Consider the following 21,212-nt stretch of genomic DNA (forward strand, 5'->3'; position numbering starts at 1 on the left):
CACAACATGTGAACAACGGCTTCAGCGTTCCCTCCCCTGTACGGGAGAACAGGACACCTGGAAACTTTGTGAGCTGGAAGAAAGATGAGAGGGGCTCTGCAGGAGCAGCAGCTGCCTGACCTACATTTCAGACTAAAGTCTGAAACCAAACTGCAACAGAACAAAGAAAAAGAAAGCAAATTCAGGTGCTCGATACCACTCCCCACTCCTTTCTGTGCAAGTGCTCTCTATTGCTTGTCCATTTTCATCTAACAGTGTTCCTCTTACATTAATTTTATCCCATTTCCAGTGCTATCTGAAGCCTGTATTTCTACTTTGTACCAACAAGATGGAATCTACAGTAATTCTAGTATTTTACTACCATTTTAGCTATTCTTAAACAAGTTTACTTTTGAAGACGGCCGTCATAACTTTGGCTACACAACTGAAGTTGAAACAACCAACCAAGCACAGACACCCAGAGACGGTGACAGGGTTTGCTTGCTTCTATTTAGCTAGGGAAAATCTGTAGGCATCCTGAAAATTTGACAGTGGGCTCCAGCTGGAGAAACTGCAAGTGTAAAATACTGATTCCCTGTGATCAGCCCCAGTTCATACACTGGGCTAGATGGTCCATGGTATGGAATATCCCTTTGGCAAGTTTGCATCAGCTGCCCTGGCCACGCTCCCTCCCAGCTTCTGGTGCCTCTCCTCACTGGCAGAGCATGGGACACTGAAAAGTCCTTGATTTAAGGGTAGCACTACTCAGCAACAACTAAACCATCAGGGTGTTATCAATGTTACTCTCATTCTAAATCCAAAACACAGCTCTGTACCAGCTAGGAAGAAAATTAACTCTATCCCCACTGAACTGAGGACAAAGAGATGGCAGCAGAGAGGAACCCCGAAGTTTCCTATGCCATATAATAGAAGTCTGTGAAACAATTAACAAAGATTCAGTAACTTTCTTGCTTGTAACAAAAATGATTTGAACATTCTACCAAGTACTGCAGTGCTAGGAGCCCCTTCTGTGCAAATTCCAAGCTTTCCTGTACAGTCCATCATAACAAAAAATTCCATTCATTCTCCTTCTCCCTTCTGCATGCAATAGCTCTCCTAAAGCACTCCGAGCTTTAAACCCTTCCCAACACCTGTGAATTTGGGGCTTGATTCCTACCTATAGTTTCCCATTCCAAGACACCTCCTTGGTTGTTTCACAACTTTTTATGGATCCACACAGTGTCCTGTGTCAGGAACTGATCCCAGTTAAAAACAAACACGCTTTTTATTTTGCAGAGATATTTTTAACCCTCAGCCCATGGAATTTTGGAAGATATTAGGACATGGACAAAGGACTATTATAGAACACTTACAAAAGAACTTTCCTTCATAAATGCTTTTAAACTGCTCAGGTGTGGGAAACATGATCCAGCTTGGTAAGATGTTCAGAAACTGAAGTGAAAGGATGCACAGAGTTCCTCAGGGAAAGGGTTAAAAGCAATTAAGCTGTTTACTAACCACTTGAGGATCACCACAAAGTCTTAATTCAGAATGCAATAAAAATGAGTAAAGCATTACATTTGTAAAAATGTTCAGACACCACCCACATGCCAAACCCAAAGCAAGCTCTGCTCTGCAAGCAGGCACTGACAAGTCAAGACTCCAGCACCCTCTTGAAAGTCACATTCCAGTAGAAGAGCTCATTTTTTTTTAATCCAACTCAGGCCGTTAAAACAAAATAGAGCTCTACACGTAGGAGGAAGCAACCAGCATTACAAATTAAGGGTGACGGAAAAGAGCCAAGAAACTTAAGTAAAGGCAGAGGTTACTGGATCCAAAGAGACCAAGTACTGAGCTGCGTGGGCCAGGGCTGCTGTGCAGCGTGGGAGGACAGGACTCCACACACAGCACCAAGCTGTCCTGCTCCAGCAGACACTGGAGAGCAGCACAGCACAGGTCAGCCACTGTGGCTGGCTTCCACCACCCTGTGCTGAGAATGGACAGGCAGCCCGCTGCCCACACACTCTGAGATTGCACGCTCACTCCTCTGACCATCAGGTTTTACTCTGGATGTTGTTAAAGTAGGCAATACTCTCACTGGAATATAAGCCACTAATAGACACCTACAATCGAAGCCAATTTTTTACTTCCACAGGTGACACAGACTCAGAAAAATGGCAATCAAACAATGAAATAATTAGGGGTAAAACCTGCAGTCTCACGAACCTCTGTACTATCCTCCTCTCTGTTCAGCTCTACACTTCCACAAATCAGGATGAATTTATTTCCTGTCCACACCACATCACAACACACTAGACTACATCTGTGGTGTGACATTAGAAGAAAGAACAGGGGCACACACCGCTGATAACAGCTCTGCTCTTAACATTCCAATGGAAGCGTACCCATGCTGCTGTGACTCACTCAGCATGAGGCATATACCAAAATATTCCAAAAACACACTATGCTGCTGAGGATTTGTGAGCTCTGGCCATTGTAGCAAAAAAAGCACCAACAAGGGCTACATTCAGACAGCCTGAATTCCCCTGAAGTCACACACTGTGCACTGGTGAAAGCTTTGAGCCATGACTCAGCAGCCCACGGAGGGGAGGATGGAGCCACCTGTAGTCAGTGGGGACAGCGTGTACAGAGACTGCCCTGAAATTTAAACCACCTTGAGACTTCTAAATACATACTTTCACTGGAGATATGCTTCTCACAAAATACAGGTAAGATCTGGGCATAGGGTAATGCAGGATAAAGTGCTCTGGAGAGGGTAAGGAAATGAAGGGATGGTTACACGAGGAACAGGGGCAATCCTCCCCATTCCGAACACCCCGTTAATACGTGTGCCAACACTACACACGCAGCCTGCCTTCAGCAGGAGGGAGGAGGGCCCAAGAGGCTCAAGAGTTTTATTGTTCCTTTTCTCACGCAAACTGTGCTGACCTCAAAAGAGTTATCAGTTGCTGGCTCCCCATAAATCAGAGCCTTATGCAGCCTGGCTGATTCCTTTCTGTCTTTACAGACAATTTACCTTCCGTGTCAGTGCCTCAGGGACACAACTCCCCAGGCTTGGAGAGACAGATTGCCCGTGGCTGGGAAGGTTGGGGCAGAGCTGACACACTAGCAGTGGGTAATTCCAGCACTTTTTCGTTAAAAGCTTATGAAGCTTTAATTGAAAATCCAGACAGTAATAGGCATTATTTAGGATACATGATTAATATTTCTTGAGCTGAATTAAGATTTAATACGTAAAGTCAAGCGGATAAAGCTCGGATTTTGTGCTGGTTCAGTTGAGGTTTGCACTTTGGTGGGGTTTTTTCCCTTTTAGAGCAGTTGCAATAAAAACTGAATGACATTTAGGACAATTCTCTTGATTCATCTACAGATGTGACCCAGAAGCAAAGCTCCAGCAGGCAGATTATTCCAGGACAGGATGAAACATGTGGAAGGATTTTTAATAACCTGAGGAGGCCTTATATAAGCCCTACACTTTAGATTTAATAGTAAGCAAGTAATGTATGTAAGCATTTCTTTATCTGCTTTGTTTATTGTAAACAGACAGTCTACTGCTTCAAACCAGAAAGATCATAGCTGCTCTTTTTCATATTTGCAGTGGGAAACTTGCAAACTTGGGAGTGCTTCTCCTCATCCAGCATATTTAGAGAACCACGTCAGGTGTGGCAGAGAAGCTCAAATCCCTCACTGCAGCTTCCTGCCACTCCTGATCCCAACCACTGCCACTTGAGGGAAGAGCTGGCACAACTTACGAGGAGACAGAGAACTGCAGACTTCCCTGCTTGGCTAGAACAGCAAGAATAGCCACGTGCCATGAGGCAGTCTTGAGGAAAAGATCAGCTACCAGAATCAATCACCGTCCTCTGCCTATGGGGTTTGACTTGCAGGAATGTTCCACGATGCTTCTGCACATGACAGGAAGCACTATTAACAAATGTGGCACACCTGCCCTCAGGAGGGGCTACAGCCAGTATGCTACAGGGTGAGCTACACTGGACAACTGCACACTGCTAAGAAAGGAAGGGAAAAAATGTCTGAAAGCTCTTCCAGTAATATAGTACAGAACTGTCTGAAAGCTCCTCCAGTAATATAGTATAGAACTGATACTTAAAAACACCTGTTAACTTTCAATTATGATTTAAAGGCAGCAAACATAACAAAGCCTCCCCCAAGACACAGAAACTGACTCTTATGTTGTCTGTATTATCTTTCATAGTTTTCTAATATGTCTATTATTAAGTGTATACAGACAAACAGACTCATTAACTACAATATGTATTTGCTAAACAGCAAAACCTTTAACTAAGTAATTCCAGCATCATTTATGCGAAGCTGCTTCTGGTGCCAAGAGATATATTGAAATCAAAATTCTGAATGTCTCAAAGATAAAAGCAACTCTTTTCTCTACCAAAAATAGTAGGAGTAGCAGCACACATTGCATCTGTAATGGAGATGTGATTAGACCGTGAACATAAGAGATCCCCATTAAGGTGTCCAACAGAGCATTTGCTGCATCTTAGAGCAGGCTTTGAATGCCCTGCCCTGTAAACTCCAAAGAGCAGGAAAATGCAAAACAACTGTGCCTAACTCCTGTTGAAGCTTCTTCTAGGGTTTGGTTTTAAGTGTTCTTAGAAGCTCTACTGGTCTCTCTGGTTCAGTTCTGAAAGTATAAACAAGGAATGATGTGGACAGGCAACTCACACAAAACCCATTTCCGAAGACACAAAAAAGCCCACCTGAAAAAATATACAGCCCAGCCACCTGTACACCCCAGACCCTGATTTTTTCTAACACAGGCAGAAATTCTGTACAGGCCAGAAAGTGCCACCAGGGGAAAAAATCTCCACGTTCCCTGGGCTTCAACCCCTCAACACAAAACTAAACAGAGCCATATAAAATCCCTGAGAAAAACAGTATCTTGAGGTTCAAGAGGAAATGCTGGCAGAACACATTATCCCAGGAGAGCAATAGTGGCTATCATAAAAATTTCAAACACTCAACTCAGCTAGAAGGTTTCTTAGGTGAGGGCACTGACTATCCCTGACTATCCTAGAGAGAAATGAAGTTCAAGAAGCGTTTGGACAATGCTCCCAGGCACATGGTGTGACTCAGGGCTTGGACTCGGTGATCCTTGTGGGTCCCTTCCAACTCAGGATATTCTATGCTTCTACAGCTGCTTTCCCCACACCAACAGTGTCACAGCAATGAGCACTAGGAACCCATTAAATGCACTTGTGCTTAAAATCCAGTGTCTGAAAAACAAGAGGCAAGGAGGGACAAACTGGCCTGTGTCCAGGGATCCTAAGACACCTCCCTCGGGGAAATAAGCAAACTTCCCACAACAACAAACTTCCCTAGAGCTGGGAATGTGTCTATTTCATGATTTGTAGCTGTGGCAGAGGAGCAGCTGTGTGCTGGAGCAGGGGTGCCTGTGCCCAGGGATGGCTGCTGCGGTCAGGAAGCTTCACTCCCACGTGGCTGTGCCCAGGCTGCCGCTCCATCTGCTCCCTGTCTCCATCCCCAGCCCCATTATACCAAACCTTTTCAGACCCTCATGGAAGTCAGACCTGACAGCACCACCCGGCTAATCCTTCAGAGCAATGGATTATAAAGGAGCTGCTGACAACACTCAGATCCAGAACAAAACATTTTAAAATATAAAGAAGTCACAAAAAGCCCTCAGGCACTTACTGTGCCCCTCTGTTCATCCCTCTGAAACCGTCAAGATAGGTGGAGCCAAGAAAAAGAGAGTAGAGTTCTTACAAATAGGACTGCACTTTTTATTAAGGAGAAAAAAAGCAAAAAAAAGGTCGAGTGAACCACATCAAAGCACTCTGACATTGCAGCCACCACTCCCATTCCCTTCAAGGAATGCTTTAGCTACAACAGCCTGCAGAAATGATCCTCTTCCATCCCTGCCTTCCAATACAACCTATACAACCGGCAGGAAGTCAGCACCAAAGCAACACCCTTTAAGGTTTCAGTCTTATGGGTTTAAAATGAGGTAAATTCAGTTTTTTATAGACCACTTGTTCAGATTTGAAGTTATTGGAAGGGAAAACAGAAAGGAGATCTAGTTGCTCTTTTACCATTTAATGTCCTTCAGCCACAGTGCCTAAAATTTTAAAAGAATCTATTACTGTACCAAAGAAGTTGCATATAAATAAAAGTGGACACTTCACTGCAGTATTCGACGATACAAGCATAAAGCATAGTTATTTTGAAAGGAAAACTCCTTGCTAGGACTCCTCTAACTAGACTGCCCTTTCCTGCATCTCTGCCACATTAAACTTACTTCTCTGTCCTCCAGCAGAGCACGTCTCTCTATTTCTGCACTGTCATTCCCAGGGCAGACACCTGGACTGCTGCAGAAGGAGATCTTCATCTCCAGAAGCACAAACTGACTACCTCGGTTCCTTACGATGACAATTGGCTCTTTACTCTCTTTCTCCTCCAGATTGTTAACACTCTCTAATATGTGTATTATTCAATCACCAGCAGCAAAGAGAACAACTAAACCAGCTGCAAAGCCCAAGACAAAACACTGGAGACACGGAGAAAACAGCTCCTCTAATGCTGAGACACGAAACTGTAAACACTATGCAGATTTCAAGCAAATTTACTTTTATTCCCTTCAGCACGGGCAGTTAACTAGTTAAATGCAAATCCAGGTCTGAACTTCATGAGACAAGACCCCTGGGAAGGCAGAGACAATTTCTGCCATGGGTCACAATTATAACTCCCAGGCTTGTGCTGAGAAGAAAGGTTATTAACTGCACGCTGATAAACAGGTTCAAACAAGGGAAAAGCAGAGGGGCTGCTAACAGGAATGGGAATCTGAGAGAAAAAAAAGGCAGCTAGCTTCCAAGAAATCTTACACTCTTTCCTCCTTATAGGCATTCCCAGATACTTCTACACAGATGAAACCTAACCATGGAAAACAGGATCTGCAGGACTTGAGGAGAAATAAATTATTTGGGGAGGGGTGGGAAAGGAAGCAGGAAAAAATCCTTACCAACTGACTGGTCTTACTGTGCACTTTTCCAGGAGACCAAGAATTGCTTCTGATGCAGCAGCATTGAGCCACGGAGGAGTCAGAGAGAGCAAAAAGGCAGGGGAGGTACCAGGAGAGAAGGGAGTGGAGAGGAGGGAAGGGGAGGGAAGATGAGGGAAGGGGTGGGGAGATGAGGGAAGGGGTGGGGAGAGCATGTACACACTGCATGTCTGTTGGCTAAGCCCTAACATTGGTTTTGGGAAAGAAAAGAAAAAAGCTACTTGTTAATGAGGCTGGGTGTTGTTTTGCAACGGCTCAAGATGAAAAAGGAAGAAGGTCTTAGTAGGACCATTAGTCAGGAGGAAGAAATGTGTGCCCCCACATGTCTGTTTAGAGAACCTGGAATGCCCAGAATGCTTTTTGCTCCAAAAGAGAGGCCATACTAAGAGTCAAACAATGCAAGAGCTGCAGCCAAACCTGTCAGAGCAATTAGTGAAAGAGGGAGCATAAAAATATGCCAGCCATTCCCTCACCAACCAACCCACCAGTCCCACACTGCCACCAAAAGTTAGCTGAATTACCATTTTAGTGCCTGGAGGGAGAATGGGAGGGGAACACTCATTGTTCCAACACACCATCTCAGCACCCTATCTCTGTGGGACTGGCGTGGAAAACCAAAATGCAACTTCTCATCCTCCGGTGTATCAAATTTCTCATTTCCCACAAGCCATGCCAATTTCTTGAAATCTGCACAGCTACCCAATTTGTAAACCTTTATTCCCTTGAGCTGGAAATTTTGCTTCTTGTCAGCTGTCCACCAGCCTCAGCCAGATGCTTTCCTGGACCCACAGGCCTCCTGAGCCCACAAGGGAACCTCAAGTCTCGCACACATGCAGAGCCCTGGGAGCTCCTCCAGCCGCACTGTGGCTGCACAGAATGATGCAGCAAAGGGATGACACAGCTCTGTACAACTCCGACTCCACAGATCTGCAGTGGGGCACAGGAAGGGCTCTGCTGACCCCTTACCTTTGACTGGCTACTCCCCTCCTGGCAAAGGCTGACCTCAATCCAAAAATTGAGGACGATCCCAAATTACATGGTGCCAAGGGATGAGACACTACAGAGCTTTTCAGGTCTGCCCCTGAAAAGCTGACTTGAAAACCAGACAGGCTATTCTTGCATCTTCTCACTTTTAAGCAAGCTCTTAGCAGCTGCAGGAAAGACCTATCTTCATACCACTCCAAAGTAACACAAACATTGAACCTCTTACTGTCACAGCAACACGAGTCACTGGAGACTCCCAGGTTTATACACTGCCCTTATGGCTCGAGCAAACGATTACTAACAACTTGATCTGGCCCACAGAGCCCCTGTGGCAGATGCTTACCTTAAAAAATGCATACACTCCAACACTTCCTGTGGCTACCAGCCTGCGGGGCTCTTCCCAGCCCTTCTCAGAACACAACCTCTCCCACGCTGGCCCCATGCCCTGCTCCCAGCACTGCCATCCCACAGACTCAGAACAAACCCAGAGACAAGCCACAGGGTAAAAATGAACCCTTTCCTTACAGGGAAGAAAAAATACAATATAACCATATATTCCCCTTCCTCCACAAAAAGCCACATGCCCAGTGGCACCCCAAGCCCATCCCCAGAGCAACTCACAAAGGTCAGTGCAGCTACATTAATTCATCTGGAAAGGATTTTCATCACCTTGTCTCTTTCCTCGCCTCTTGTGCTGTTTCAAAAATAGCTCTGGCTTGTTTGCTGCCCTGCCTGTGTCAGTCTGATTTTCTGCCTGGCTGGATGTGCACAGCCACGCTCAGAGCCTGCTGGACACCAGCACCCGGATCTGTACATCCCTGCACAGTCACCCAAACACAAAGCACAGCCTCCTCCCTCGCAGGCCGTGCTGGAAAACAGAGCACAGCCCTTTTGGAGGTCAAAAAACAAGGCAGAAAAGCAAAAAAGTACTGACATTGATCTGTCTAAGGGCTGCCAGTAAGGGCCTGCCCTGGGATGAAAAAACATTGAGGTATGAGTGCATTTATCAAATGACCTAAGGTCATTTGGCTGCACACTGTTAGTGCTTCTGTTCCTTAGAGACAAATAATCCCTCCTGCAGGCCTTGGGAACTATCCTCCACAACTGCTGGGAACAGATAAAGAAGGTGCAGATGTGCAGAAATTCTGGAACAAGCTGCTCTTTAAAAAAACCCTCAGGTAAACTCTTGAAATACAAAAAGCTTCTGAATGAGAGTTTTCCTACTAGCACTTTTTTTTTAATCACTGGGTTTTCCTGAACAGCTTTTCCTTTTAGAATGAATCAGCTTGCTGGAGCCATTTCACAAATCCCAGATTAATTCCATTCAAATCTGGCATTGCTCCCAAACCCAGTAATCTTAGGCTCAGCCTTCAAGACCCAGCTCATCAGCTGTGAGCTGCATTTCTGAAGTATTTCTAAATGAAACTCTCTCAGCACGCCATGACTCAGGAACACTGGTTACCATGAATTAAAGATTTCTACAAGGAAAAATGCAGCACAAAGAAATCCTGATTGCTCATTCTATGCATGTTCCCATACAGCTACAAAGTCTAATATGCATTAGCTATCTTATCACTTATTATAAAAATAAGTTAGTACCTATTGACATTTCTGTATGAAGTGCTCCCCAACTACTGATCTGCTACGAAACTCTCTGAAATCTAAGAAGAGGAAAAAACCCATATACCTTTTCCAGCAGTCACCAGAGGATGAAGATGCCATTAAAAAGAGGAACCTCTTGGGCACAGTACCTTTTGTTACGGGTGTCCGTTTCCAAATGAAGCGCTCCATGGATATTAACAGGGAAGCACAAAGCTCACCATACTGCAACAAATTAGCACCTTAACACACTCTCTACGAAAATTAATTGTTATCTGACACCTAAGGACCTCTTCAATTTCAGCAGCAATCCAACAAACCAGAAGTGCAAAGAACTGGCACAGACTGTCTGGGAAATTGTGGAGTCCAATCACACAGGTCTTTAATATCAACATCAGAAATGAATGGGTGAAAGTCAGTTCTGCCTTGGAGCAGAGAAGAGAAATAGATGACTGCCCAAGATCCCTTGCTGGTCCTGACCCCCAATTATTGTTTTATTTCTTTTCCTGAGGCATTCCTTCTTGCATCTGCTTACTTCTAGCAACCCCTCTCAGCTTTCACTCCTACTAGGATCACACTTAGAAATAAGGTCTTCTTACCCATCCTCCTTGTTGAATGATATAATCTGCAGAATAATCTTCTAGATATGTCACCCCGAAGTTCACAAGGGCACTCAGTGGTTCCTGGCCCCGTCTGGTCAACTCCATCAGAAATTGTTGTAACAGAACCAGGGGCACCAAGACCTTCAAAAAACAAGAGTTGTGAATAAATACAGAAAGCATTATCAATACTACTGTGCAGCTAGAACAGAATTCATGTGTCCGCAGAAAAGGCCTGAATCTTCAAGTCCAAATATACCGGGGACTATACACTTCATTTCTGAGAAGACACAAGGCAAACAAACAATAAAATGCACTAAAACAGAAGCACTTAACCTGCTAAGCAAAAACCCACAGTCTGAAATTCTTGAGAATTTCACAGAACTACATGCAGAAATGTTTTCTTAAGCCCCACTTTTTTCCCAACACAGGATTCAGGTAGAGAAGCAGAACAGGTCCAGAACTTGCTACCCCAGAAGTGGAAAGATGCGACATTGTAAATAGCTTGAAGGGATATGCATCCAAAAGCAAACAACACACTCATACACATCCTGGAACAGGAACACGGCACCAGACAGTCTGTTTAGAAGTTCACACTTGGCTTTGAGACAGGACAAAAACAAACACCTCCACCCAGCAACATAACATTACAAACATGTTTAAAATGACAAACACAAAGCCCTTCCCATGTCAAATGCTCCCTCTGATGTCAAATTTAACACATACAGATTTTCCTCCCTCATTTCCTACTCCCATTCCTCTTTGGAAACCTTTTAACTGAATGCTCAGCCTTAACCTAAATTGCTCTGGAAGATGCAGGACTCTGCGAATCCACCTCCTTCACATTATACAGTTCTAGACACTTCCTTCTGAAATTATGTTTTTGTTTGCCTAAACAACATGCAGTCGAAATTTTACGCTCTAAATTTATTCTCCTAGAGCACACAAGTGGCCCTCTGGGCAATGTTTATATGCAGCACCTCGCCAAGGTCAGGAAACTGGTATGAACCGAAGTCATTAGCATCTGAAAAAGCATTATTATGACACAAGAGAATAATATTTGTTTTACTGCATTTTAATTGAGGCCACTGCACTGTACATCTATTCACTGTGCAGCCTGGAACGCTGTTTCCCAGCTGCACAAGGGAGATGAAGGCTCTACTACTGCTCATACTGAACTCCTAATGCCTCCTTCCTTTTCCAGTCTCTTCCCCCTTCAGCCTGGTTTTCTTTTCTGTAAATATCCTGCATTACTATTCCCAGAAATCACACCTTAGGGTGCGAAGCTGGAGGAAGATGAATAGACAAAGTAAGCTGAAATTGAGATTTGTACTAAATTCATGGTGGCCTCACACTGAGCTTAACTACTAAAACCAGATGGGGCCTAAAAAATGCCCATAATCTGATAAATTTAAAATGCTCCAGCTGATTAGCAAAGGAGTCCAAGACTGTGGCAGACAGGTTATAGTACTGTTGCTCTGTGATGAACAGTTAACACTGGTAACTGTTAACACTTCAGTAGGAATGTCATGGTGCCAGAATTTTAAAAGCGTTGGGGTTTTTTGAGTTTCTTGCAATTAATCTCAACTCGAAGGCAGAAGAGGTGCAAGATCAGTGCACAGATATAAGGAGCAGGTCAAGGTGACGTGTCAGAGGAAAATTCAGTCTTTTTAGATCAAAAAAACCCAAGCTGTCAAGGCTAGGCATCTTTCAGAGGCTTTGGGCACACCCACATAACTCTACAGCAGCATGAACACTGAGATCTCAAAATATTTGACATTTACTGTAAGCCGAAGGCAAGAGAAACAAAGGCAAGAAAGGCTGCTTGGGAAATGAAGGGAGCTCAAACGCTGGCATAGTGAACATGATTATTACCTTCTTCCTTTGCCAACCTGATGCCTAATTCATCCATTCCCCCCAAATTCAGCAAGCCTCTTCAAGGCCTCACAGTGAGGGACCAAGCTCAAACTCTAACATCCAGTCCTGCACAGACCAACAAACACCACCCAGCTTTCCTTTCCTGCTGAAATTACTGACACTGCTGCCTCTGAGACCCAGTAGGAACAGGATCCTGAAGGTTTGTACAAGACTGTCCTTAAACTCATGAAAGAAAGCACCTCGCAGTACTTCCATAAAAGATAACAACACCATTCTGTACAGAAGAGTAGCTGTGGGAATGGTGGTGAGATTTAACCAGAGCCAAGTAAAAATACAGCCTTTGCAATTCAAAGCAACTGCAACTCCCTCCACCAGGATGCCTGGGAAGGAATGCTAGGGGCTATTTATATTTTGACCGAAGAAAAGCATACACAAAAAATAGTTGGCAGGAGAAAACTTCTAGGGAATCATTACAAAAGCCACTTTACTATCAGAAGATAGCTGATAGTGTAAATGAAACACTAGGGTCCACTCTACTATTGCAATCCCACTGTATAGTATTACAAATTTAAATGTACACCAAAAAAATATTACAAAAAAAGTTCACAGGCTTTGAGGAAGCTATATCCAAAATTATTGCAGTTCTGTGTACCTTTTGACTATTTCAACTTAAAATTAATCTAGTTCTTCACATTAATCTCTTACATTTTTGTTGCATTATTCTTTGCCCCCATTAATCAGTAAGAATGGGACACTAAGATGACTGCTAACCCACTCACCAGCTCAACTGGCTCTCAGCATCTGTTATCCCTTCAGATGATGCACAAAAGTGGGATTATGCATTTTGTAGATGTGTATATAACATTCAGTTTTAAGCAAAAAGCGTGAAAACTCAGCAGTGGAGGACTTCAAATTTTTTTACTACGTTTATTTTATTATAGAAATTCAATTTGGCCCTTTTGTGGTGGTTTGGGATTTGTTTTACTTTAATGAGAGCCTTATTTCAAACAGACAATGAAGACCCTTTTCCTTTGTAGAATTCAACATCAACATGTTGTTCTAACAGCTTCTTTAGGGAAAGAATTAAGCTGGGCTGAGATGGCAGGAAAGGTATCTAGATCTCTTCTGTTATAAAATACAATTCTGATTGAGATGATAAAGGAAATTAAAAGGAAATGAAACCAACACAAATGTATTCCATCTCCTCAAAACAAGGATTATTGAAGGAACTGCTGGGCATTCCTGGAGCTCCAAGCTACCACAAAAACAATACAAACAGGTGCTGTGCTAGGGTACAAAATTTCCATTCTGGTTTGCTTTTGGACTGTATGTTTTGTAGCAACAAATGTTAGGGGCAAGCAGAGCTGATGACAAAGACATGTTCTGGATGATGCTCTCCCCCACAAGCTGATGGGGACCAAAGCCCACGAGCCCCAGGGGCTGCAGGAATGCAGCAGCAATGAAGGCTGAATCCTAAACCCCCAAATGCAGCCCATTCAGCCACCCAGGGCTGCATCTTCAGGAGGTGGGGACCCAAAGCATATTGACCTGAGAAACCCCATGCACCTCCTCCCTTGCCAGCTGAGCCACAATGTCTGTTTTTATGCTTGGTTTTAGCTTTCACCAGCTGAAAAGTACAATGTGCTAGCTTAAGCCACCTTCTTGATAATCAGATTTCATGGTTGTTTAAACTGAAATGCTGTGAATCACAAGATGACAAATTGAAAGAGCACACACATAAAGCAATGATAATTGCTGGAGCCATGGGCAGTAACTTGTCATGCAGTGTTTATTAAACTGCTTTTACAAGTGCCCACACCCTTGGTTAGATGAACAATTTCTGAAGTAAGCAGGGAAATCTAGTCAGGGAAAAGTCTTTCTGGCAAAAAAAGGTAAAGAGGGGGAAAAAGAGCTCTTGTTCTAATTTAAATTTAAGACTACATTTTAACACTCAAATTGTGATCGAATTTGCAAGTAGTTACTTCATTCTTTCATTCTTTTTCTAGTACCCACTGAACTCATCAGAGAATGATTAGGGTGATGAATTTGAATGATTAATGAAAGATTAATCTGGGAAGAATAATTTACTCATTCTACATTAAAAGTATTTTAAGATAAGTCGTTTACAGATTTGCATTTTGTTTAAAAAAGAAGATTCCTATCATTTGAGATAACTACTCTTGAAACCAGGTAGGTTTCCATCTTTATGTTTTCTGAACAATTTAAATATCATGAAGATCCTGTCAATTTTTATTTTCACCATGTTCAGTGCTCTTTCTTACATATATTTTAAACCTGATATTGGAGCACGGAAAGAGTAGAAAGTATTATGAAAAAACTGTCTCAGATTTTGTTCTAAAACTGCTGCAGAAATTAACCTCTCTTGGGAATTAAAAGAAAATAAATCAAGCAACATGTCTAACTTTTCATTTTACTAAAGGAAGGTTGACTTAACACTTCCATTCACTAACTTCTAGCTAAATTATCTACAAAACTACCCACTGTGTGCACATCTACCACTCTGGCAGTGCAATTTATTTCATACTAAAACAAAATTCTTTCTATTCTTGGCCCTCTGTGAAGCACAACTGTACCCAGTACAAATAATATGGACATCAAAGAGACACGGGACATATGCAAGTGAAAGTCACTGATCTGGTACCTTGTTCCATCCACTGGCATGAGCAGCTGCCTCCTGCGTGCGCTCCCGATATTCCTGATATGTCACCGGCCTGCAGAAGTTAAACCAACACTGAAAGTTATACAAGGAAACAAAAGAACATGAATAAAGTTCTCCGTTTCCAGAGAACAAAGTATTTTCACATGTATTACAGCAAATAATTTTCAAGAGCTAACAAGTCTCGCATTTCAGGACATAAAAGACCAGCACCAGACAGGGTCATCCCCTTCTCCTACTTACACACTTTCATATACCTGGTTGGGTGAATTTCGTAATAATGTGATATTCTACAACTTAAAAGACATTAGATAAGCACGTTCTCTGATATGCTACAAAATTTCTAAGCTCTTGCATATGGGTTTTTTATAATCTAAGACTTTAAAGAACATTCCACTAAGAAATTCGTACCTGAGGCTAGAGGCCAATGCAGAGTAAAATTTTATCAACAATACAGGCTGTGGACCAACACAGACTGTTTGACTGCATTAGATTTGAAACCTTTATTTGCAAGAAACAGCACTTTTGATCCCAAAACCCCTTCATATTTCAGTAGATACCTCTGTTCTAGATTTATGTCTCTACTTCTCTGAATTGGGATGATGAAATTCCTCTCTTCCATACTCTTTCTTCCAAAATGGCATCTAAGAGTCAGTAACAGCAAAGGCTTCCTGCCAAGTGACAGCAGAAGATGCACTGCTTCAAAAGCAGCTGTCCTCAGCCACATCATTACAAAAGGCAAGTTCAGACTTTAGCTTAATGGAAATAGTGGTAACTGGCATTGGACAGAGAACTGCTTACTGAACTCCAGGAACCTGTCATGATCTGACAGCCTACGGTAACTAACACTTTTTTATATGCATGTAAGAGGGCAGGAAAATACAAGCCAAGTAAATATTGCATCAAATAGCACTGCTCTAGCAACAGGGGGAAAAGAACAGAGTTAAAGCACACTGGGGAAAGCATAATTTGGGTTTGTCATTTTAAGGGCACTCTCTTGACTTCCTTGGCACATTAATTCTTTGAAACCAAATCCAAATCAATCAGTGGGATGAGAAGAGCGGCAACAGCTGCAGGAAGGATATCATCAAGAGATTAAATAGTAACTCTAGTTTGCCTTAGAAAAAGGCAACACGGTTTCACAGGCACTTCAGACTTTATGTATGTACATATATAAACAAAAAAATTACTCAGAATGCAAATATTTTCCTATAGAAAACATAGGAAGCCTAGATCATCAGGGTATCAACAAGCTGGAACCACTTCAATGCACGACTGCATTTATGCAACTGTTCCTAAAGCAGCACCTTCCAACTCCAGCTCTCTACCAACACATTTTGGAGGTCACTCAGAAAAGCCCCAAGTAGTTCATGTGAACCCATAAATTGCAGGCTGGTAATTCATAATAGAAAACCAAGCAACCGCAACAACTGTACCAATTTGCAAACACATTAATTAAGATACTAGCATGCCAACTGCAACGTGCTATTTAAACAGTAAGCTTAAACTGGCAGGACAGCTCTTAGAGCACCAAGGTTAGCCCAGGAGCCCACACCTGCTTCAGATGTGTACCTGAAGGGTGGTCACAAGGTTTCTAAACACCATCCTTTCAGGGAAACTCTCCCACTCATCATGGGCCAGACCACAAACACAGCTTCAGCTCCACTCTTAGCTGTAAGGCCAAAGAAGTTAACGTGGCTACAGCCCAGCATTCACAAAACTGGCAATGGCAGCTGCCAGTTTCACCAGCAACTCAAACTGCTTGGAGCAGCCTCAGAAATTCAGTAACAAAAGCTTAGAAAAATTTTACAACTTACATTGCTGCAAAGGCCAAATACCACCAAGAAATATTTGCACATTACATCACAAAACAAACAAACAAAAAAAACCCCAGCCAGATAAAGGAACACTGAAAAAGAAAGAAATACAATACAAGAAGCAGTCCCAACTTCAGCATTTCAGCAGCAGTCACAGTGCAAAAGGAAACACCTTCCCTTTGAAAAAGCAAATGGAAACTCACTTGCTAAGCAAGCTCTGCAGTGCTTTGTGCAGATGTTCCTTCAACTCCTGGGACACTTTCTCCCCCAGATGAGCCAGGCAGTCTTCTATCGAGCTCTCTGGATTGGCAGGGCTGAACACTGGGGAAGTGTGGCAGTCAAACCCTGTGGTGGTAAATGCTGAGAGAAGAAGGTACACAAAATAAAACAGATTCACAGAAGAACATCAACAGTCTCAGATTTCTTATCCTAGCAGTTAACACAGTTTACATGAGGGATGAAAAAATCACAGCTCTGTAATCAAAGTATGCAGTGAACAAATCAGGGTAAAAAAATGTCCAAATACATTCTGAAAGTGCTACTTACAAGGCAGAGATGACTTTGAACTACATTTCCCCTCCAGCTCTTGTTTCACAACTGCATCCCAACCAGCAAGTTTGCTGAATGGGCAGCTATTCTCCCATTTTAAGCTGATGCCAACCCTGATGGAGCAGCAAAGAGCCTCTTTTCATGGTAAATTTGCCCACACATGGACATCTCTGCAGCAGTACTAGAGTATCATTTTTTAAAATATTATTTTGTTCATTTAACCTTTTCCTTCTCAGTTTAAAATTTCTAAGAAAGCTCCATATGAATGAACTTAAACAGCTCTAGAGTGTTTCTATTTCAGATTTCCAATTTGCAACACACATGCAAAGCAAAGATGGGTTTGAAATCATTCCTTGCTGGGAGTCCTATAAAAGCCACATCCACAGGTCAAAGCACATCACAAAAAATAAACCTGGTGGAAGGGAGAAATCTGATGGTTTAAGTCCACACTCCTCAAAATACTAGCTCCTGAGGGCTTCTGCCATCAACTGCAGCAGCTTAAGGGCTGCTTACTTTTCATTATTTATTGTAGCCTATTAAATGTCATCCAGCTGTTTGCTTTGGCTGGGCTCCACCACTCCAAATGGTAACGTTTAACTATTTTACTCCATGTGACAATGTGTACAAATCTTGTGGGGGGAGGAGAATAAAGAGATTCAATGTATTCAAAAATCTCTTTAACTAGAGTACCTGTTACAAATTAACCACCATTACAGTGCATAGAGATTATGGATTGAAACGGGAAAACCTGAAGAGCACCTTCCAAGATTTCTTCATCAAGACGTTTTAGCTCCTCCTCGATTTCTATTTTAATCTTCTCCAAAGCCTCTTTCTCCAAAGCATGTTGTGCCATAAGCTGTTGTTGAGTCCCTGAAAGAAACCAGAGAAATCATTTAAATGTTTTAATTCCATGTTTCAAATCAGGTAGATAATGGAAAACGATATTGAAATCTTAAGTATAAAGGAATTCAAGGTGAAAGTTCTGTTTCAGACAGCAACAAGTATGATTCCTCAAGAGGACTTATTACAAAAGTTTTATTACATGAACCCAGAGACAGATAAACTTCCAGGCCTATTCAAGGTAGAACTGGTGCTTTAAATATGAAAAAAAACCCAAAACCAACAGAACTGTAAGGCTTAAAACAGAATACACAGCAGCTTTAAAAGCAACATCTTCAACTGAAGACCAAATCAAACCAAGGTACATAAACAAGCAGCCATTATACCTAATACACTTATTATCAAACTACACCGAAAAAAAGCAGACTGGCATGAACTTGATTTTTAGTGGCAAAATATAAAATTTATATTGATGCCTGCAAAATCGACAACATTCTCAGAGCAACTCTGCAATGACATCAATGAAGAATCCTGAAACCTGTGAACTGTGCTTCATTTCCCTGGTCGTGAGGAGTCTACAGGCCACAGTGAAAGAATTTAAGACTGGGTTCAGGCAAAGGACCCCACAATTGTCAGTCAGTTGTCAATTCTCCTCTCCCAACCAAGAAATTTAGGAATTTGAAATGGCTACATATCCCCAGAAGTTCACATGCCATGGTTTGGGATCACAAATACATATTCTATGTGCTGACTCGAGATACTGGTAACAAAAAATTGTTTCAGCCATGTAGTCAGGATTACATAGACTCTCTATCATCTTAATCATTATGCTGTACCAAGAGACGCAAAACTGTTTCCAAACAAACCAAGGTATTTAGGACATTTGAATCTTTAAGGAACTGCCTGCTAAATGTCAGCATTTCCAACATAAGGTGGGTATGGCGAAGGTAACCACTCAAGTAAATTTTATGAGGTGGTACTAACACGAAGATTATATGTCCTTGACAGAGTTCCAGCTCCAAACTCTTGCTATTTAGCTGCTTTTTCTTTGGGTTTGCTCATCTCTGTTTCTTCCATCAGCTTTCAGGCATGTTTTCAAACCCCTTTCTTAGGGCACACTACATGAACTGTTCCATTAACTGCTTCACTTCTTGCTTTCACTGAACTTCACCAACCAAGAGTCCACCACTGAAATCTTCTTCTTCCTTTCACTCAATTCCTTAAAATGTTCTACTTAGAGACAAAATGGAATTGCTTCGTAATATCCCTCAGAATTCTTTTTTTTTCTGAAGACATTCTTTGGGACTTCATGTTCTCTCACACCCACGACTCACATACCACATCCTGACTGAGCTTCTGGTTACCATGTCCACTGTCTCTTCCTCATTCCCCCAAATACTGATGAGCCAACCTACCTCACCCTTTCTGCACCTACACCAAGGGCTACAGCTCTACCAGGGCATCCACACAATGTTCTGCTCTACAGACATTCTTCACTCAGTTGAAGAAAACAAAAAGGGAAACTATTTGTATCTGTAATGTTGGTATCATCTGACTCAATTTCCTCCTCATCACTTTCATTTCACATCCAGATCTTCAGGTAAGTCCTGTTAACAGCCAGTGGAGCTTTCTGGCAAACCTTTTTTCATTCCTGTTTCAAAGGCACTAAATCATAATTTGGTGGTCTTGTGAACGACAGCTTTACGGCCTGTTTTCTTTGGTTTGTTTCTCTGCTGGAACTCACTCTAAGTGTTGTACTGCCTTCCCTTTTCTTCCACAATGGGCACATATAATCACTAAATTTCGTATAAGGGTGTGTGAAAACTGTAAAAGCACTTAACACATGCAAATGTGTAGTTAACTACCCACTACTGAAGTACACTGTCATTTTCTGTATTTAAAAAACCACTAGACAGTAAGCTTTCAAGGTCTCCTACAATTGAAAAATAAGTTACAAATCCACAGTATCAACCCACTGAACGTGTGTTAATGCTTAAAAACTCAGCACAAGTACCCCTCTAAACCAATGTATGCTTAAGTCAGTGTAAAATGTTCTCATATATTTCTGTGACCGGTCTAAAAGAACAAAGGATAATCAGTTTAATTCCATTTTACTTAACCACACATGTTCAGAATAACTTTATTTAGCTTCTTAAATCCCTTCCCAAGTAGTCTCTCTTTGCCACTCTGAGTAATAAATTCCAGAGAGGAGCAAACCATTCCTCCTTTTGGTTAATGCCCTGTCAGTCCCTGTCAGTTGCTTCTTTGAAGAACTGAACCACTGCTTCAGAGTCAAGTGCAACAAGTGTGTGCAAGTGCCAAGCCCTGTCTGAACCTGCGCTTCCCCCCGTGTATGGAAGGGACGAGGGGCTCAGAGGAGCACCCATTCTCACGGGACTAATGTGACGATGATCACACATGACAAGCTGTCATACTTGATAAGAAGTCACCCGGAAGATGGAAGGAAGAGAAATTCCAGTGCTGCCAGCATACAAAAGAGCTGTTTAGATAATCAGCACTGCAGTCAATGGTTTCCATCTCGTAACACCCACAACTTTGCAGCAGCTGCTGATTCCGAGAGCACCTGACTATTCAGTCATGCCAGAACATCAAAACCCTACCCCTCCCAGAGCAGTGACTCTGCACTGTTTATTCCCCTGATAACAAATGGATTTGAGCTTTCTGCATCTCCTGGATATTGACTGCTACCAACAAACACTGCACAGAGTGTGGGAGAACAGCATATTCCAATAGCAAAGGTCCTAAGTGAGGGGCATATTTTTCTCAATTAGTCAACTTCCAAGTTGCCAACAGGTAGAAGAAAAAAGTAAAACCAGCTTATTTTAGATGAGAATATATTTTCATTATTAAGGATGCAAATGGTCACACCAGAAATGGTGCTTGTAAGAGCCATAAGCATTGAATGCTTTCCTGTGCTCAAGAAATGGGTTTGCCTCTTCTGGGCTTTTGGTAAACCAACTCTGCAAGGCCTCTTCCCAACCCAGAGGCACAACAAACCTCTGTTACATGTTCTTACACAACCAAGTTAGAGCATTCTACTTTCTATTTATGGAATAAATGTTCCCTTTGCCACAATTATGTTAAGATTTTGGGTTTCAGGTATTTGGAACTAACCTGAAAAGCAGAGGAAAATGTGTTCTGAAAGTCCATCAGGCATCACATCAGGGACCATCAGACTACTAAATAAATGTAAT

At 42.3% G+C, this 21,212-nt stretch overlaps 1 protein-coding gene across 4 annotated transcripts in view; it reads right to left on the minus strand.

The window, feature by feature from the left end:
• BCL2L13 (BCL2 like 13) overlaps window positions 1-21,212 on the minus strand; it is a 40,080-nt gene that overhangs the window by 7,745 nt on the left and 11,123 nt on the right. For 3 of the 4 annotated variants that reach the window (XM_032107485.1, XM_032107486.1, XM_032107487.1), the window contains exons 3-6: window positions 17,917-18,027; window positions 16,812-16,968; window positions 14,777-14,846; window positions 10,237-10,380 (exon numbers count right to left, since the gene is read on the minus strand). In XM_032107485.1, coding sequence (XP_031963376.1) covers window positions 10,237-10,380; window positions 14,777-14,846; window positions 16,812-16,968; window positions 17,917-18,027 — 482 coding nt within the window. Of the gene's footprint in view, window positions 1-10,236; window positions 10,381-14,776; window positions 14,847-16,811; window positions 16,969-17,847; window positions 18,028-21,212 lie in introns of those variants that run through there. The other variant, XM_032107488.1, reaches the window with a different exon arrangement.

This window comes from Corvus moneduloides, chromosome 4 (genome assembly GCF_009650955.1).
Source record: "Corvus moneduloides isolate bCorMon1 chromosome 4, bCorMon1.pri, whole genome shotgun sequence".
In the NCBI taxonomy this organism is placed as follows: domain Eukaryota; kingdom Metazoa; phylum Chordata; class Aves; order Passeriformes; family Corvidae; genus Corvus; species Corvus moneduloides.